The sequence below is a fragment of the Helicoverpa armigera genome, chromosome 7 (genome assembly GCF_030705265.1).
Source record: "Helicoverpa armigera isolate CAAS_96S chromosome 7, ASM3070526v1, whole genome shotgun sequence".
Classification (NCBI taxonomy): Eukaryota; Metazoa; Arthropoda; class Insecta; order Lepidoptera; family Noctuidae; genus Helicoverpa; species Helicoverpa armigera.
This window is the reverse complement of record NC_087126.1, coordinates 5745584-5766207: the sequence shown is the minus strand read 5'-3', so window position 1 is coordinate 5766207 and position 20624 is coordinate 5745584. Positions and strand designations below refer to the sequence as shown.

Here is a 20624-nt window from a genome sequence, read left to right as displayed (position 1 = left end):
TTGCAAATAAAACAACAAACTACTAGAGCCAAAATAATTGTGTATTTTAAGGGCATGAGTCAGGGCATAATTATACAAAAAATATCGAGAGATCTGTCTCATCCAAAAGATACAATGTAATGAGCTTTTTAGAATCTAGTAAATATAATTTGTGGTCTTGACTGCCACAAATAACTAGACAAAATATACCTAAATTTAAAATCGATGTATGAGTAATAGTAAATAGTAATGGTAGCATCCCTGTATAATATTCATGTTACCAAAAATATAAGCATGTTATTAGTTTTATTGTTTGTTAATGTATAGATTCCTTATAGGGGTAAGAATAGTTATTCCTAGTATATCAACTGGGAAGTTTATTTTTACATTAAAACAAGAGTAAAATTTTATTTTTGTGTAAGACCAATATGCAATACATATCTATAAACAAAATTGTTTTTTCCTTCTAAACAATCTCCTGAAATCTCATCCCTGTAGTATAAAATTGTTGCTTGCAATAGGTACCCTATGAATTTTCTACCATAAATTAGTACACAGGTACTTTTTACCAACTTACTATAAAATAGTGCATATAATTAAAATAAAAGAACCTCTTGATGACCTAACAGTTTAATGTCATGGTTATCTATTTACAGCAATAAATAAATGAAAATATATCTCAAGCATGGCAGTTTTAAGAAATCATAAAACAATTTATAAATCTACAAACATGTATTTACTTAAATAGACTTATAAAATCACCATGTATTGATTTAATTTCTAAATGAGCAAAATTATACAAAAAAAAAAATACTTTCAATAATAACAAAATCAAATAAAATTAACGATCTAAGTGTATTTTTATGAATAGATATTTATTCACAGGTCCATTTCAATTATAAATCTTTCAGTGCACTCAAGTCAAAATGAGGCAGAGCCGCTCTGTCCGCTACATTGATAGGTCTGCCCAGCTGAGGTTCTTTAGATGTAGGCATTTTTTGAATAAAATCATTTTGAACACCTTCATTTCCTATATTGATATTGGAAAAGTTCCTTTGTAATAAATCATTCTGAGTAGACGGAAGATTCAAATACTTGACCCTTTCTTTTTCTAAATAATTTACCCTCTCTTTTAAGGTCATGTTTTCATCCTTAAGTACTTCTGCTTGCATTACTAACTGTTCCACAAGAGAATGTAGGTTCTGATTCAGTATTTGCAACTCTTCTATAACAGTTTCCTGACCCTTTTCATTCTTCTTACCATCTACAACATCGGTTTTAATAACTGCGTCTTTCACTTGGCCTTGTTCAGCATTTCTATTGATTAAAGTGTATAACAAAGAATCTGCTTCATTTATTGTTCTATAAATAGCGACTTGGACTTTAGAACTATCATTTGCTTGAATATTGTAGGTGGGGTCTTTCCCCAAACCTTTGATATTGTCCATTGCTTTTTTGACTCGTTCGTATTGTTCCTTTTTGTTCTTGATGAGATCTTTTTGTTTGAGATGATAACTGTGTTGCAATGTGATAGATTCAAGTGCGACTGACGACGTCGTGGACTTCATAGCGTCCAGTAATAGTTCAGCAGCATTGTGATGGCACTGCATCGCCTCGTCATACCTATTGTTTATCAGGTGCGCCTCAGCACGACGGTGTTGTTGATGGGCCTGCAAACAGGAATAAGCATTTACTAGTTTCAAGCGGTAGTATAACTTCCCCATGGAATAAATTGTAAGAATTTAGTCATTACCAGATTAAGTGGATGTGATTCCATTACTCTATTTTACTACAAAACTACTTTCCAGTGAAAAAAAAACTATTTATTTACTACTGTTACTGAATGAATAATATTATTATGTCAATGTCAAACAAAACTCTTCTGTCAAACCTTGAGAAAAAATTGCCATTATCAAAAAATATTTTTGAAGCTGCAGAAATTCTTCGTCTTGAAACGAACCGTGAAATTCTGTGTTTTTTATTTTGTACATACAGGCAAATCATCAATGAATTTTGGAAGCCTTTTTTAACATTTACCTGAAGAATTTCTGCACTTCTATAAATCTCATTCTTTAAGCACTTAATACAAAAATGACTAGAATAGATCAGTTCTTCATTAATGAACCTTTATTTTCAGATTCAGATGTCCTTTGCCGCCTATTTCGACTGAATGTCCAAAACCTCCTCCAGGTTCATGACCATGAATTTTGGATACCTGCTTACTTGTAGTTCCCAACTACACTATCTTTTATTCCTGCGACAACGCCACAACGATTGAGCGGTAGAAATAGAAACGCTTTTGTCTATTAGAAAAGAGTTTCTCAAAATGTTCCTGACTTTACCTGTGACAGCGTGGTTGTATCGTTGTATTGTCACTATATTGTACTAATTCCAGAATAAAATTCGGCATGATTACGCTTCTCTGGAGATTTATTTATTTAGTGCTGTGATTTCGTACCTACATACCTTCCAATGACACTTCAAAATGCAGAATTATCGTAATTTATGTACTTCCTGGACGGAAAAGAGCGAAGAAATATTATTAAACTGTTCAAATAATACGTCTATTGCGAGAAAAATACTTGCTTATAAATTATTTTTGAGACCAATTTTGATTTATAATTGGTTTGAAGAAGGGTGCAACAGGCATTCAAGATCTCTAGAAGTTCAAGCATTAAGACATATATTCCAAATAAATGATGAGCGTAGGCTCTACAAACAGTTCACAGATATTGATGTGACCAAATACATGAAGTTACAAGAGATACGATGGAAACGCTCAACTGGAGCCAAATTAAAAACCATTCGCAGACTGATTCATGCACTATCTGGAAATGAGTCTGACACATCAAGATATTTCACCAGGGCTTGTGATAAGCAAAAAAACCAGAATAGCTTGTATAGCTCTTGCTCTGTGTTAACAAGTATGAATTCTGAAACTAAACCGTCCGCTGCTGTTGTGATTCGAAGGCGCATCCGACTAGCAAATAAAAGAAGGGTTAAGAAAAGCAGACGTTGACCAACTTTTTTTTAAGCCAGATTTTCATTTCCTAACATCTTGTACCAAGCTCTTCTTTACTTACCTAAGCAAGTTTTAATAACAAAGATTCCTACTTGCAAATAAATTATGTGTTAAATACCTGCTGTTTCTTTATGAGCGTATGGATTTCGCAAGCAGATGTAGGTAAATGAGATACAAAATAAAGATATCATTCTCCTAAGGTAGGAGAATGGTATCTTTTAGTTAACTACCTGAGTAGATACTTTGTAATTTAGGTGTATGAATTTCAGTACCTACGTAAGTAGGTACATCATGGAAGTTATTTTCATGCAGCTTTTTAGCTCTAAGGTGTATTCAAAACTGGAAAAATAATGACAGAAAAAAAGTCTTAAACATTTTAATATGTAAGTTAAATATTTCTTACTGAATCCAATAATTTTCGATTAATTTAATTTTTCTTTCTTCTTCCGACTTCAGTATCACTTCATCTTTGCCCTACCTTATTTATTATCTTTAAAAAATGGTAGGAATTCACTTTTCTGCTCTTTATATCTCAAGGATATAAAGATTGTTATCGTTACTGATCCTGAAATGTCGGTTTGACTGAGGGATTACTGTCGCCACCATAAGTTCCACATTAGTACCTACATTGCAGCAAATAAATCATCCTGGTGAGTCATCCATACTATTTTTGCGTGAAGAAGCAGCTGCCTTATAGTCTGTCAGTTCTATATTCTGTTCTGTGGAAATATCCGGTTGTGAAAGATGCGCTCTAAACCTCTTAATTTGTACTTCATCGCAAAAACGAATACACGCATGCCGAAATCGTTGCCGATGTCTCCTTAGAGCTACTTCTTCGCGTTCCAGCAATATCGAACAACATAGACGTTCGTTCTTTATATGATCTATGACATCACTTGTTCGATATTTACTATAAACGGTCCTGATATTAGGTTTTAATTTGTTAGGATGCCTGTGAGGATAATTTGATTTATAAATTTCAATCAAGACACTACTTTCAAAACGAATCAGTTTTTTTGAACTACATTCGTCTAAACACCAAAGCTCGCAACCGTATGTTAGTATAGGTCTTACAAACATTCTATATATTTCAAATTTAGCACGACAGTGCAAGGCGGGATTGCATAATAAACTCCAGTACCGTTGACACCACAATTTTGCGCATCTTAGTCGTTCTGTTATTTCGAGATTCATCTGGTCTCTGGATAACTGCATGGTTTGGTCTAGGTATACCTAGTTTATGGTGGTAAATAGGTTGCATTGCTGAAATTAACTTTGTCACTCCAAATAACGTATCTTCATCATTGCTTGTTAAAAATCCTGCATATATCTTATTTATATTGTACTTTGGGGGTAAGTGTATAATAGTGTCATTCCGTGTCAATTTTATATCTGTCATTTATGCCAAGAAACATGACCAGAAACCAGGATTTTTTTTTAACAAATCAGGATATCAATCAGGTCTTATGAAAGTAGTTGGTAGGTACCAATCTTCTGGGCTGCGGGTTGTTCGAAAGAGGTACCGCGGCCCTAGCACATAAGGCCTACGACGGAACACGACGGCTTTTAGTCAGTAAGAGTCTGACACTCCCTCACCGCTGCTAACCCACAGCGGGAGGGGTCATTTGATGATTTTTTACGTCGTTAAAAAAAAAAAAAAGGTACCAATCTTCTTCTTATATATAAAAATTAATTGATGTTCGTTCGTCTCACTAAAACTCGAGAATGGCTGGACCGATTTGGGTTATTTTGGTTTTAAAATGTTCGTAGAGGTCCAGGGAAGGTTTAAACGATACGAAGTTTGTTGGGTCAGCTAGTAAGGAATATAATAGGTAAGGAAGAACGAACTGGTAAATAGATACATATTAAAATCATTGTGTATATTTGCCTTGTGAATTTGATATTAAGAATCAAAGAAGGTGAGACACGGTTCCATTACCAGATCAATAATACATAATTGAACTTATGAGGTAAGCCCCTTTTTATTCTCGCCATATACATCAATGTTATCGGGTCTATTGTTTGCAAATTCACCTTTTGATTTCAAAACAAACATCTGGCATTAATACAACATTTCACACGCAATCTTACTTTTTACCGTTAGAATCTCAGTTGCTTTAAACTGTTCGGATCTATAAGGCTTCTAAAATGATTAAATGCTATTTCGTCTTAGCTTTTTTATGGAGGGTAGTGCACGGAACCGCTTCCCAGTGTTCTCTGACTGAAGTAAAGAGTCTTATGGAAGGCTGTGATCGTCTTACAGGGTTAAACATCACCAGTGTTGGAGGAACCATCGTCAATGACCATAACTGCGATGTTCTTCTTCCAAAACAAGTATTCATGGAAGAGCCGTTATTCCAGTATCCTTTGGCAGATTCAGTAAGATTGATCTAATTTTTCTTTTTGATTATTTTCGGTCAGCATACCTAATATTTCTTCTAAAATCTCTCCGTTACTTTTATTTATCGAGTGAGCTTCTTCTGCGTTTTTATTTCTTTAACTGTTGCAGAAAAAATTCTACACTTTAATTATGGTTGACCCGGATGCACCGCCGCAGTTGGACGGTGAATTTTATTTGCACATGGTGAAATCTAATATACCAGTAAGTTTATGTATCTGAATATGAATGAACTCTTGAGCTTCCATATAAATAAAGCTTACCAATGTAATTGCTCTTGCGATCTTCATAAAAGATTTTTGTTCCAGGGATTAGCGTTAAAAGCTAAGGAAAGTAGTAAAACCGTTGGCATAGATTATAGGGGTAAGTCCTACCTTTTGTTGAGCAAAAGCTGGAATAATATCTTACGCCTTCAACATTCTAAACTTAAAAATAAATAATTTATTTTTTAACTCTTGTACGCTATAGGGTACAAACCACCAGCGCCACCTCGCGGCACGGGGCCACATCGCTACGTTATCCTACTCTACGAACAGGCCGATGGAAACAACTTCTTGCCCACTGTGCCTTCCACGCGACACCGATTCACTCTCGCTAAATGGCTCGTCGGTAAAAACCTCTGTGGACCCGTTGCGGGAATTGAATTCAAGACTGAATTCTAGATGGCGTTAGTAGTTTCGATGGCGACTGTAAAATTCTTGTTTTGATTCAAGCAGTCTAGAATTATTGTAAGATAATCATGGCAAGTTTTATTTTGATTCGATCGTTTTTATTTGTATTAATAGTTAAAGTCAAGAAATGTTCACACAGTCTTGTGATACGATGTTTTTAGTTAAGATTAAGTTAATTTGTTTCTGTTCTAAGATACATTACCAAAAATAAAATAAATAAGAACTTAAGTACATTGATCTTTATAAATTGTTTAGGTAGGAAGTAGGTATAGAGGTAGGTATGTAGGAAGGTACTTTAGTTATTTAAATAATTACCTTCTAGATATATTGCATTATTTCATATCATATTTAAATATGAGAAGATATAAGATGGTTCCCTGTAGCGTAACTAGCTTATGCTATAAATTGTAGTTGATACATTAAATTGTAGCCTTAAGATCGCCTAATAAGAATTAAATAAACCAACATAACACATTTTGGTTTTATTACCTTCTCAGTATCAAGCTTAACGAACTTAAAAACGGGAATTTAGAATCTTCGGGAATCTTAAACGGGAATCTTAAAATAAGGTTACGAACCTATCAACATTTATACAAACGCCATTTATAAAATAATTGAAAAACATAAAATATCCGAAGCTTTCAATAAAATACAAGTGACCACTTAAGCACATAGTACCTGCTAATGGTATAATTAAGCTAGTTGGTAAAGTAACCAAAAGAAATAAATAGATTTATGTTGAACCGTATTTACAATCGAAGACAAATACTAAGGGTTAATTAAAACAACGCCCATAGGTACTCTTCGTGCTAAAACACATTTCTTTTATTTCATTTCAACGGACAAGTTGAAAAATAATGGCGGCACGAGCTGAGCGTAGGCTGCGCGCGCGCACGCGACACTTCCCTCTCACCTCGCGTCCCACGCGCCACCACCGTGCACCGCGCCTAATTTATATAAACAAATTATTTTCTCATCTCTAACTACTGGTTTTATCCAGCGTGATTTATCGTGGACGACCTAATGATATACATTTTCGAAAATTACCTTTTCTTTGGGAGTGTTGTTACAGGTCACCAAAATAATGCGAATGTCACGTGGTGTGACAGTTCTCGGAATAAGGACCATGGTCCATGACCCGGGTGGTCCCTCGCAGTTTTATAGTGGTACTTAATATGTCAATGTATTATAGCCGCCGTTGTTTTCGGACACTTTTATAAAGTATCACAAGGTTTAATTGTGTTTATGAAAGTCAATTTACTTTCAGATAAGTGTTGCTTTTAACATGACGTTAAAAATATGTCGTCGTTCTTCGATATTTATTGCGTGCTTGTATGTATTTTTTGTGTTGTCATATGGTAGTAGGTATATTGTAAGCTAAACATTAAAGTTTGAGCACAAATCAATCTGTCTCATGAGTCAGGATAATCGAGTGGATAAGTTTCTACCGTAGCGTACAGTTTCAAATGTAACGGCAAATAAAGTTAAAAAATAAAAAAAAATAATAATAAAAAAAAAAAAAAGTCTGTCTGTCTGTCTTTTCTTCACGCCTAAACTACTGAACCGATTTGTGTGAAATTTGGTACAGACATAGTTTGAAACTTGAGAAAGGACATAGGATAGTTTTTATTACAAAAAAATAAAAATAAAATTATTCCGGACATATAGCGCCATCTATTGGTCAAATCAAAAATCTGCTGGTAGTCACTATTCCACGCGAACGAAGTTGCGGGCAAAAGCTAGTAGTATATAATCACGAAAAATTTTTTTCTAACTCAACTTATCTACGAATGGAAGTTAACCTATTTCACAATAAAAAATTGACAATTCAGTTTATACAATGTGTCCCGGGGATAAGTGACCGCCCGAAATTTTTTGAATATTTGTACAAAATTAAGGATAATTTCCTTTATATTTGGGACTTACCGCCTTTGGTTTTTTTTTAATGATTTTTAGTAAATACTGTGACGTGCTGCAGTTTTTTTAAGATATTTCCTAAGTTTTACATTTTTTAAATTCTTTTTCTTTATTGACTAGCCGACATCATAGTTTATCAATTAAAATTATCAAACATAACAAAAATGTAATAAAACATTTATTAGAAAAAAAAGAAAATAAAAATTCAAAGAAAATAACGCCTTTTTTTCAGTTTTTTCAAAATAAGTCCAATAAATGCCCCCTTAATATCACTTTCTTTTAATTTATTAATAAACTACATGATATTTCCTACAATAGCTCACAACAATGTTTGCTGCTATTTCAAACAAATGCAAAAATACAGTCAGTTGAAATTTGAAAAAAAAGAGCAAAGCCTGTTATTAACAGGCCTGACAATAATTTTTTTTATGATTTTTTTCAAAAATATAAATGAAATTATCCTTAATTTTGTACAAATATTCAAAAAATTTCGGGCGGTCACTTATCCCCGGGACACATTGTATATAGGTACAGGAAATTAATCTCAGAATTTTATTTACCTTATTTTTGAGTATCTAGGTACAAAGTGGTACCAAATGACAAGACATTGATTAATGATGCTTTAATGGCTGTTATTTATCTACTCTACTAAATAATGCACTAAGCTTAAGAAAAAAAAAACAGCTACCTATCTGTTGTCCTAGACCGTGAATGACGACATTGTAGGGTCAAAGTTTTATTTTTAACTCGCAACAAAATACCAATGGGTACCCATCAACCTTGAATTTCGCTCAATAAAAAATTGTGAGGGCGAACTATTTATATTTGCAAGTACAATTTTAATTGGGACTTAAAATAATCCCCTGTAAGAGCAATTAGCGTAGGGAAAATTTATGGATATTTCGTATAAAAAACGTCGGTTTATCAGAAATATGAAGGCCAAGTGAAGCTTTCAATAACATTTGCTACCTGCTGAAATGCGTCATGTCTGGCAAATGTTTACAAAATAATGTCTTAAATTAGACGCGTAGATAATTGAGTGTTCATTTAGAAATGTCAGTGGTTTAACAATATAAGGTATCTCCTGTTAACAAGTGTCTTCTTTCACAACAATAAATATCTTTAGAAAAAGATACATTTTTCATTACGTTCAAAGAGTGTTCATTTGTACGTAATTGCAGCCTACGTTCCTGTAGCATACCTACTCAGTTTATTTCAGGATCACTGCTGTGACACATACCTACACCTTTGTGACTTTATTTTGCTGCGGGTCACAATAAAAATAAATATCCTTAGTTTTAGCTAATTAATAATCCTAGCTAATAAATTACAGTTACTAGAAATAACAGTCAAGAAAATTCTTATAATTATTATTCTTAATGCACACAGATCGAATTAAATTTAGATTTTGTAAACACAAACTTTATTCTTAGAAATATATAATACTGAATGAATGATTAATTCTGGTTAACCACGAAATGACACACAGTGCTCATAGCAGGGCTAGTTCTGGGAATATATTTGTTACAACATTATTTTTTATTCCGCTTTAGGTAGTATTAAGCCGAAGGTCTTGACTTAGTTTTGTTTTTGTAGCTATAGATCACAAAACAAGTGGATAACAATGACGTAATGCGACCAATATATACTGAAGTATACATCTATATATGATTCAACAGTGGGATAGACGTGAAGATTAATGAAAACACAATAAGAGGAATAATGAATCAGTATTACTACTTATGTTCATTCATAAAAATCACTGGTCAAAGCATAACAACCTTCAACTTGTAATACTAATTCCACTATCCTAACTGAAGATATTTGCAATAGTTGTAAGAAGAACTTAGCCACACGCAGGTACATAAAGCCTTTATATTGTCATGGACTTTGATACACTATTAGAAATTGAATCAATTTAATTTCTATTATGACCATGAATTATTAACCCTTAATTTGGCAAGCATAATCTTTATCAAATTTTATAAAAAAAATACTGTAGTCTAATTATTTGAGGTATAAGGAAATAGAGAAAAATATTCAAAAAAAATTTTTTTCAGTAATTGCGCTGAAATAATATGTATCTTATTTTACACATTGCCAAATACGGAGGAAGGTATAGTTTTTCGATAATGTATCCAAAAGGATACATTACCAAATCGGGGTTATAAAATAAAATAGTTAATTGGTAAGAAAATTTATTTTTTTACATGAAAATCGTAAAAACAGTTCCGTTGTTTAGTTAGACATAATCTCACATTATATTTTATCCGAATCCAGTGAAGGTGTTGAGGAACTACTATAAGAATCATGTTGTATTCCATAAACTGGCAATGTTGTGTCGCTGGCTGTGTTATCTTCCTCATTGTCTGTTGTGTCACTGTCGTCCGATCGTGCATTTCCTGCAGGAATCAACGCTAGAATGCGCTTTGATCTTGCTCGTTTTAATACCTACGAACAAAAAAATTGCACATGCAACCAAACCAAACCCAAGCAAACTGAACACTGAACTGTTTATATGAAATTATGTCAAAAATTATGCAAAATAAAATCTAAATAAAAATTAATTTTATCCTACGGAACCTTACATGCTGTAGGGTCTCACATGCGTGTAGTTAATATTTTTTTATATAAAAATTACGAGAATTTTAACGTGCGATAATAGGTTAACTTTTGGCAATGTGTCTTTAAAAATACAATGTTGTATAGTCGACATTTGAGCAAAGTATCTTTAAAGATACATTGAGGTTTGACACCTTGTCATGGCTCGATAAATACATTTCTATGCCATTATTTCAGCTAAATCGTTAGTATATTACGTTACACACATAAAATAGTAAGAACCTGACATCATCACGTATAAAAAATAATAAAAATCAATAAAACTTACAGCTTTGTTGTTCTTCGCGACCGTCATTTTTTCAGGTTGACGTAAATCGGGATGTCCAGTTGTTGAAAATGCAATAGACTTACTTTTCCTAGTGATTTCATGAGTCAAACTTTATAATTAAATCGATCGATTCAAAAAAACACAATTATTTAATGTTACAGATTTTTTTAAAGTTGTTGTATCTTTAAAGATACATTTCCAAATTAAGGGTTAATTCATTCAGAGATGACATCACCATCCGAAGGTACCATGGAGCCTATCTTAATTAACAGTTCTGTTGAAAGGTAAAAAGAAACAAAACTTCGATGGCTATCTAATGGTTGAGTTGTCATATCACGAGGTTGGATGTCGCATCATTTTTGACAGGAAGCTCGTCTATCGTAAATTAATCGACATGGCTCTCCAGAAACACCAAATTACTGAACCGGTTTGGCGTGTGCGCGTTCGGTGACCCTCCGGAAATACTTGCGACGCAACACCCATAGAGAAACTCGCCACGTTTTTCTTAATATTCAAATGGAGAACATTACGGTGCATGATTTCGAACCCTCTATGTCATCAATATTCTACATTCTATTGAAATTTTTGACTTGCAGGTGGTTTGCTTTTTTTTTGCTTGGGGTCAAATATGTTTCACATATTCACTTCAGTACAATAAAATGACGAATACTACTTATTAGTTTACCTATTTGTGTGTTTGTGATAAAATCACTATAGTAAATGATTGAGTCTTATATTTCTTCAGGGTAAAGCGAATTTTAGACGAACTTATAAGATTCGTATATAAGATTTAACGAATAAAATAAACCTATTCATTTTAAATAGATGTAGGTAATAGATACCAGGAAAATACACTTACACATGGTCCTACCTACTCAGATATATTTCCATGTAAACTAAAATATTTTACTGAGAGATCAATAGTATGAGTATTATCAATCGTCTATAAATAATTGCTAGAATCTAAAGTAATAGGCATATAGGCACTCGAGCCTACGTATAAAAATATTTAAAAAAAAATTTTCATGCCCAATTTGAATTTCGTGATACATAAAAAGTTGGTGTTGTACATTTTTATCGAGTAGGAAGATAATACAATACCTACCTATAAATTTTCACAGTCAAAAACAAGCGAAGCTGCGGGCTATAGTCAGTCCCGAACAAAATGGAGCCGTGACATTGGCATTGTCCGCTATTCTCCTTATTACCTATTATTACATCGTCCACCTAAAACGTTCAGTTATCGAATTACATACATTTGTTAAACGTGTAATTGACTTAATAAAATCATTATACATACTTTTAGTGGTTTGTCTTGAGGACATGAGGACTGGCCAGATTATACCAATTATATTTTAGAATTATACATAAGTATACACTCTAGGTAGGTTGTTATAAGAAATTGAATTTGAGTGACGTGATATTTCCATAACTGGATTTGAGATGTGAGATGGTTGCTTGCAGGACGAGTCATAAGGTGATACATGTGGACCTGTGCGTTTAGTAGAGCCCAAAATGGTTATATATCTGCTGAGACAGAATTGCATAGTGATTAAGTAACTCAGGATACAATGTGGTAAACTTTTTTTTATTTTAAAGGGCCGTCTTAATTTTTTTTTACTATATTATAGTGGAAAAATGACAAAATGAGTATTGCATAACTTCAAAGCCAATAAATATTCCAATTACGAACACACCACGCGGCTTCTGTTGACTAGAGATTTGTTCCACGTGTAAGATACTGCGAAGGCTTATAGATAGATTGATGGTCTCCAAATCCCTTAAAGCTTTACTCTAAATGATTTATATAGAAAACATGGTTGTTTACGTGTCGCAAGTGCTGTTATATGTGAAAAGCCAAAAGTTACGGCTTCCTTCCGGTCGCCCACGCTGCGCCCACGCCGGCCCATCGCCCACGCCACGCAGGTAATATCAATCAATTCGGCTAAATCCACTTCTATGATAATGCAACAGTTTCAAGTTTATATTGCCACATTGTGTACCGAAATTAGCTTGAAGTTTGAATTACTGGGACCACTGAAGTTACTTGAAGAATTGCATTGATTTTACTTAGGTACCTAGTTAGGAGCTGGCTTGTGCCAACCTGTTTTGATACTTAATATTTAATTGAAGAAATAGATAGCAGGTTTTCTATTGTTGTGTGTATAAATTGACTACAATGTGAGCAGATAACGATTTGGGTAACGGTTGAGAGAGCAGGACATGACTTAGAAGACTGGGAATGTTCGCTTACTTATGCGTATGCTTCTTGTGACTTCGATAATAGACATTGTTAAAGTCTAAAAAAGCTCACAGCCACTTCATCTCATTATAATCAGTATCCAGCTGATTTTCTTTAGGCTTACCATGTTTAGCATTAATACTTTAGGTAACAATAAGGTATATTAGCAATATTTGTATAATAGTGTATAGCCTATTTATTTCACCTTACCGGCCTTTGATACCAATATGGGTACCGCTCCGATTAACAAACAAAACAATATCTAATAACTCGAAAATAATCAAGTAAACATTATCAACGTGTGCTTTATTGTTAAATAAATAAGGCCAAGTGCGTTAGATAAAGTTACATTAAGAGAGTTTCTAATGCAGTCATCGCCAAATACAGCGCAAGCGCGGCCCGTTTCTCAATGGCCGAGATAACTGCGCGCGCGACGTCATGGTTAAATCTGAACGAAGGCTGACTGGAGGCGTTAGCGGAGCCCAAGCAATTAAATTAATTAATTATTTCCTTTCAAATTCGCTTGAATACATCAATATACTAACATTTTTATAGAACACGTGCCGTCTATTGAGACGAGCCGGATGATATTAATTAAATTATCAATTATATCAGATCAGTAATCGATTAAAAGATATCATGCGTAATAGTGAAGTCGTAATCAATAAATGTCGATTTATGATACACATATAATTATGTTTGAATTGGATAAGCTATTAAAATGTTTTGAAATCATGATTTGCCTATTTAAACAAACACATAAAAAAGTACCTTAGTGTAGCTGCAATAACTACGTGATTTTGTAAAGGTTTATTAATTTGCGTAGAGCTTAACGAAAACTAGATATCTGCTACAGAAAGATACTGGTTTTATAACATTAAGCAGTAACCATTGACATGATATGTAGATTTATGCGTGGGTGTATGTCACTCGCTTTGAATGACCAGTAGGCGCTTATCAGCGACTGCGGAGAACTGTGCCATCTTAATGAAAGGTTAGGAAGTAACGCAACGCATGTGAGTGTGCGTTGACATTCTCTGTTAGCAAGGTTGGTGGTGGATGTTGGCGCCGGGCGGGCGGCAGGGCACGACGCGTCGCGATGCGGCGCGGTGCGCGGCCGTGACACGCGCGATGCCGCCGTGCGTAGGAACGCCACAAATTCGCCGTTCATTGATAAAAACCGACTCCCACTCGCGTCGCAGAGGCTCCATTCACCGGCGCCGCAGGTTGCGCAACGCGCATGCGTGGCCCTCCGACTCCCCCCGCGCCCCGCGCTCCCGCCGAAACCTTCATTCGAAGCACTAACAGCCTTCCGCAACGCTTGTCACTATTTCACCAGATGACGCGAATTCTAGCGCCTCGTGTTCCGTAACATTCATTCACAATTAAAGGCTTTTAAAGCGCGTCAGATATTTTATTAAGCATTCCTGTTACTAACCATTCCCGATCTCAGAAATTGAATCGGATGATATGTTAGATTCTACGAAATCTGCATTACCGGGGAAGTCATGTTGGTCTTCTTGTATTGAATGCGTTTAGATTTTACAGTAACCTCACTGTGAACTACCAGCTTACGAATGATTTATACCGGGTACTCTGGAATCTCCACATGAAATCAGCGTGAACTGGTGTCCTGACCTGCAAACAACAAACATCAGATTTAGATGTTAACCTTTCAGTATTGTATTTGTTATTCTGCAATCTTTCTTGAATGGAACCGGAAATGGAGAGATTGCTGTACAATGCCAGATAAGACACCATCCCGAACATATCTAATCCGCGTAATCGGCTCTTCTACAACAAAAGTAACATTTGAAGTATTCTTAAGTAGGTAGCCGTAGGTAAACTTCATAAGCCAAGCCATTGCCATAAAGATCTAGTAGCTTAGTTGAATATCAAAAGGTATCGAGTATAATATACCTAAGCTCGATTTTAACGACGATTTTACATCGCGAACATTAAGTAGAGCCATAAACGGGTGAAGGGAATCTGAATTCAGATTATCGGTTTACATATCGTAATATAATATCGTGATACGTTTGATACTCACACAAGTAGAAGTCAGTTTGCTATCACCTTAACGTCTCGGAGAGTTATGCGGGGAATATTAATTGATGTTATTTGCGAATTTACACGCACTTTTCAGGTGGACTTACGTAAATATTGCAGCGTTATGTCACAAGTTCCTTGCTTCCTTTCTTCGTTTCCTACAACCACGTGGCGATAAGAAATTGTTCTAAACATCCTTTTACTTATTACGTTGGTAATGTGACATGGCAAGACAATGTCATGTTATTCACTAAGATTCATTAAAATCAGTACACGGAAAATACAGCAGTGTGGCACAAAACTTACAGCCTCAGAAGCTGCTGAAAGTACCTTTTAGTTAGTGCGAAAAACTAACTCATAAATAGCATTATAATCAGCGAACAGAAACTTTGTTTTCAGTTACGTGATTAAAATGAACTCTAAACCGCTCCTCTATATTTTTTGCGCTCAAAACATTCTAACAGACGATATTTTAAATTTTGACTTAATATATCTGATATTGGAGTCAAAATTGTTACTTTGTCATGTTTATGATAAAATAACGATTATTAATAGATAACAAAACTAGCTTATTATTGAGGAATATTTTGTAAAAGCCACGTGAGATGTTGCTTCTTAGATACAGAAATGATATTAGGTATCCACAACGGAAGTCTCAATGACTATTTTATGAGACATGGGTCAATTTGAATGTGAAAAACAGCTTTTGCTATTTCAAGTTATAATAGATCCAGTATTATTAAAACAACGAATCTAGAATTGGGAAGTCCGAAATTTATTAATGAGGTGCATAAACTCCGCCCACACAATGTTTCCTGACTAAATCTAGATGGATCAGTTTATTGTTTGGAGAATACAAATATTCTCTGTTTTAGTTTACATTTCAATTGCTAAAGTTACTTTTTTATTACTTTACTAATCACTTGAAGTCCATCTGGTTAGCTTTTCCACGAGGTACAACTATTTATTTATATAACTTAAATTGATAAAAAAACATGTGTACGGGTGTGTGTGCACTTATTTTCCAATTTCTAATTGATTTACCCTGCAGGCAATTTTCAAATTATTTCGGTCTGCGTTTCTTGAAATACGAGTTCACCGTCTAATTAATCAAATCAACGCCGAGGCACTTCGAAAAACGGTAAGTAGAGTGAGCGACAAATACGATATAGGTACGTACCCTAAATGCAGGTTAACGCACCTGAACCAGTTCGTAATTAAGAATACATTTAAATTCATTAAAAAGCATTAAACTTTCCTCGGCCGATACACATTCAATAAACGACACGGTAAGTGGCCCCATAAGTGGCTAAGTAGTAAGTAGCCGAACCTAATTATGTCGTGAGTACTTGTGTCGGTACCACAGATCTAACTATATGAAGCTTAACAGTAAATAGTGCAATAATATCGATATCATATTATCTAGACTAGATATTTTTATAACCCGATTTAAACCTGGTTATCATTTTAATTATCGAGCAAAGCTTTATCTAGTGATATTATTTTTTATCTAATTAAAATCATCTTTGATATGCATATGACTTACAGTCACTTATTATTTTATATTACGTGCTTAGTAACGATACGAAACTGTAAATTATGTACTTATGTACTTAATTAGATATCATTAATATTATAAATCCGACTTTCAGTACCCCAGACAAATATTTTCATATTTTCTCTCTAGCTAGGGTATCTATATAACACTTATAAACTAATAATCCCACCGTGTCTAATCAGGAATTAGATTCCATTTAAGTCGAATCATTAATTTTTATGTCGAATTTGCATTGAATTATTTAAATTAGCTCACATAAAAGTATTTCAGCATTAATTCTTGGTTTTTATGTTGAAGAGAATGGAAAATGACCCGGAGTATAATTAAGTATGCTCATTTACTAAAAGACGTCAGAAATGTCGATAGAATTTTTATTGACTGGAGGCGATAATGAATAGGTGTGCCTCTGTGTTGCGATGTTCTCAAAGTGTCGGCTAACACTGTGTGCCATGAAGCTCAGTGTCGCCTCAAGTGTCACGACTACACTCACAAGTTCGCGCGAACTCCCCGCTAGAAGAGGTCAAGGCACCATTTTGTAGATATAATGTTTCAATACAAAGTGATTGTTGTCGAGGCCTCAAGTCAGGGTTATACGCAAACTAAGCTAAGTAAGTAGGTAGACAAGCAAGAGCCGATCATTAACCTAACCTCAACATCTCATTTCAAATTTCACGACTCAAGATTCAAACAGGAAATCGACATTTACTGCAGTAGGATAGAATTAAAAGGTATTAGATCTCAGTATCTGTTTGAGACAGTAATGATAGTGAAGTACGAGCATATAATGAGCCTTATCGCTGGCAGGAAGTGAGAGGTTGATGGTGCAAATGAAAGACAATACGACTGTATTGGCAAATAATGCGTTTGTTTAGATAGGCGCGTGCGGCGCGCGGAGGCGTCGCGGCATGAATGGCCGCGCGTGATTCACTACGGCCCATTCATAACCGACGCGCGCGCATCACACGCCACGAAAATCAATTCAATGCCACTTTATGCCGTGCTGCAATACGTTTGCGAAATAACGAATCTATTCTCAACTAAGTGCCCATCACGGCGGGTGTCGCTCGCAGTACTGTTATGCGATAAGTGCATTTACATTAAGAAGTACTGAGGTGATTAGAACGCAGTTTTCACAAAATTAATCAATTTTGGTTCCTGTATCGAAAATACGCTAAAATTATATCAAAACACAGGATACCGAAAAGAGCGCCTATTAAGGATTAAAAGTACAGGTTACTGATAAAATTGTATCAAAACATATTTACCACTTCATTCATAATGTACCTAATTCAATAAATTATCGAGCTGTGTAATTCAACCAAGGAACCTCCTACACGAAGCCTTCTGACACAGAAATACTAATTTACACATCTGATGAGACTGATTATGTAAAATCTATGTATATAGGTCTTAAACTGTGAACTTCTATCATGTCTAAACTTAGCTAAGCTAACCTCAAAGTTAAGTAATCTGGCTGAGAAGAAACTTGCAGTGGAACAATACGAAGGCCGATTAATACTTAAGTATTACGTAATTAGGAATTTGTCTGAACTTCTGGGCATTAAAATATATTTACCGTATTTCTTACCAGAATATAATTTTGTTTAAATTTTACCTCAAGTGTAAAAGCTCTCTTCGCCAGCTTGACGCCGTAGGCTCGTATATAAGTACAGTTGGTTTGACTCGAAGGCAAAAGGTTATGAGATTTCAACCCATAGATTTGCTGATAGCATTTAACCGGACGGGTAATTGTTTGGTGAACGGGCTATTAATTTTATATAATGGCTTCAAGTCCACATTAAAGTTACCTAACGAAAATTATGGTACGGACCTCATGTCAGACTCTATAGAAAACTTTTATGCTGCACACAAAAAGCCTGAATGAGTTATAGCTTTGTCTTGTGTTCGTGTTGTTCAAAAATAATTTTATTTGTACCTACGTATAAATATTTATTTTCCTGTTACGTCAGATTTCTCGTATCTGAACACGGCGCGAAAGCTTTATTGATTTCTCACACATTGTACGCTTTTCATAGAAATAGGTAGGCCCATTTAGTGCATCTGTATTTAATTGCAGAATTGCTTTCCATGTACCTCTTCTTCTCATCTTTCCACATAGCATTGTGTGTTAGATATCGGAAATGACCAAAACGGTACAAATAAATCCACCCACGTTTATCTATTATTTGCCTGGGATATATCAATAACCATGGAAAAACTGAAAGCACATAATAATTTTTAAATTGTCAAGAAAACACTTTAAAAAGGTTAAAAGTATAACTAGAATGCCTGTCTAAAAACCATTATGATTAGCAATGTTTAGGACTTTCAGATTACCCCATAATTGTCTATCAATCAGATACATCGTAGCTACCAATACACCAAACGATTGCGCAAAACGTTTCATGATTCTAATACTTCATTGTTCAGCAACGTCAATGAATAAGACCTGTTTTAGATTGCAATGGTAGCGACATACAAGCAAAATATATTACACAATAAACAACGAGTGACTCCATAAAAGTTCAGTGTGACGATAAATGGAAATAGTATCAGATTATGTGACCATACGCCGATATTTACAACACACAATTTGCATGAAAAACAATCACACATGGCACAAATGGGAAATGTTCTACAGAAATGTGCCGAACAAGGGCATCTATAGCATTTAGTTAGGAATAGGTAAACAATAAATAGTTGAACAAGGCGTTCGAATGTGTTTACAGTTTAAGTGGCCGGTAGATAAGGGCTGCCATACACTAGAAGTTGTTGCCAATGTAAACAAGATCCGATTAGAGCAGTCCATGAATAATCTGGCTTTATTTAGTACATATTACCTATTATATTCATTTTAGTAGCTGGTTTCGACTGTCACGTTTGGAAAAGGCAGATTAGACAGTAAGTTTTCTGAAAGCATTCCGTATTTGTGTTCCTTCTTTAGGACCCAAACAGGATACATGATTAGGAAGATGGTTTGGAACGTCTAAGTTGTTTATTTTGTTCTTACTTAAGTTCTAAGAAAGGAATAAGTAAAATAATACTATTACTATCTCACCTCACCATCAGCGTTCGTACAAAGTTTCAAATAAAGCTATTAAATTCCCACTTCAGTCGGTTACTAATATAAACACTGCGCGGATTAGTTTTATAGTGCGATAAGTTATAGATAACCATTGGAAAACACAAGTTATTATGGAAAATAAAATAATAAACGTAAAGTAAATATACCATAGATGTCGCGATTTATAACGACATTATAAGCAGGTAATCTGTGTTCGCAATTAAGCTGCAAGATTAACTTTGTGATGTCATTGCAATTCAATACAAAGATGTTAAAGATGATTACAAATGTGATTGAGCTAAGGTACCTTAGGGAATATACTTATGTTTTTTTTTTTATCTTTAACTCTAAATTCTTATGGTAAATGTCTACTAGCACAGCTTTCAAGTCTGCAGTAATTCCAATAACCACCTAGGTATGTGTATTCTTATTAGCATCTAAAATTAGTAGCTTAGTATATTGATGATTTCTCCTTAGAAAACTGCCAAAAATAGTATAATACCTCCCACCTTTGCACTTTCAGTAGGACAAAAAAATGTAGGCTATCTCACATAAGCTCTGGCATATTAAATTAAGTAGGTAGGTATTCGTGTTACAGCCGGTGGCCGATGGCCAAGTTCATATCAGTTTTCGGTCACGATCACCATGAAGGCTAGCCACGCAATAAACATCCATAATTTACATCGCATTATTGCCCACGGCTCAACGAAGTTCCTGGTTGGCTTATTTAAAATGACCAACTAGGCTAAATTGGTTTAACGCATATCTTACATCTTGTGTATAAAGTAAGGAGCCGTAAAGAACTCGCTTCTTGACCACGCGATGGTATCGGCT

General features: G+C 34.6%; 2 protein-coding genes and 1 long non-coding RNA gene across 3 annotated transcripts; 1 reads left to right on the top strand and 2 right to left on the bottom strand.

Moving 5' to 3' along the window:
• Positions 1-20: 20 nt before the first annotated feature.
• LOC110370255 (nuclear receptor-binding factor 2) lies at positions 21-1883 on the bottom strand. Its single transcript, XM_021325997.3, has 2 exons — positions 1733-1883; positions 21-1649 (listed from the first exon to the last, which is right to left on the bottom strand). The coding sequence occupies exons 1-2, from the start codon at positions 1754-1756 to the stop codon at positions 876-878; spliced, it is 798 nt and encodes a 265-aa protein (XP_021181672.3). The 5' UTR covers positions 1757-1883; the 3' UTR covers positions 21-875.
• Positions 1884-5036: 3153 nt separating this feature from the next.
• LOC110370281 (protein D2) lies at positions 5037-6536 on the top strand. Its single transcript, XM_021326026.3, has 4 exons — positions 5037-5380; positions 5511-5603; positions 5708-5762; positions 5868-6536. Exons 1-4 carry the CDS (start codon positions 5150-5152, stop codon positions 6059-6061), a joined length of 573 nt encoding a protein of 190 aa, XP_021181701.3. The 5' UTR covers positions 5037-5149; the 3' UTR covers positions 6062-6536.
• A 3636-nt stretch (positions 6537-10172) lies between these two features.
• On the bottom strand, positions 10173-11079 carry LOC135117157 (uncharacterized). Its single transcript, XR_010276665.1, has 2 exons — positions 10878-11079; positions 10173-10438 (listed from the first exon to the last, which is right to left on the bottom strand). It is a non-coding gene; the product is annotated as an uncharacterized LOC135117157 (long non-coding RNA).
• Positions 11080-20624: the final 9545 nt, after the last annotated feature.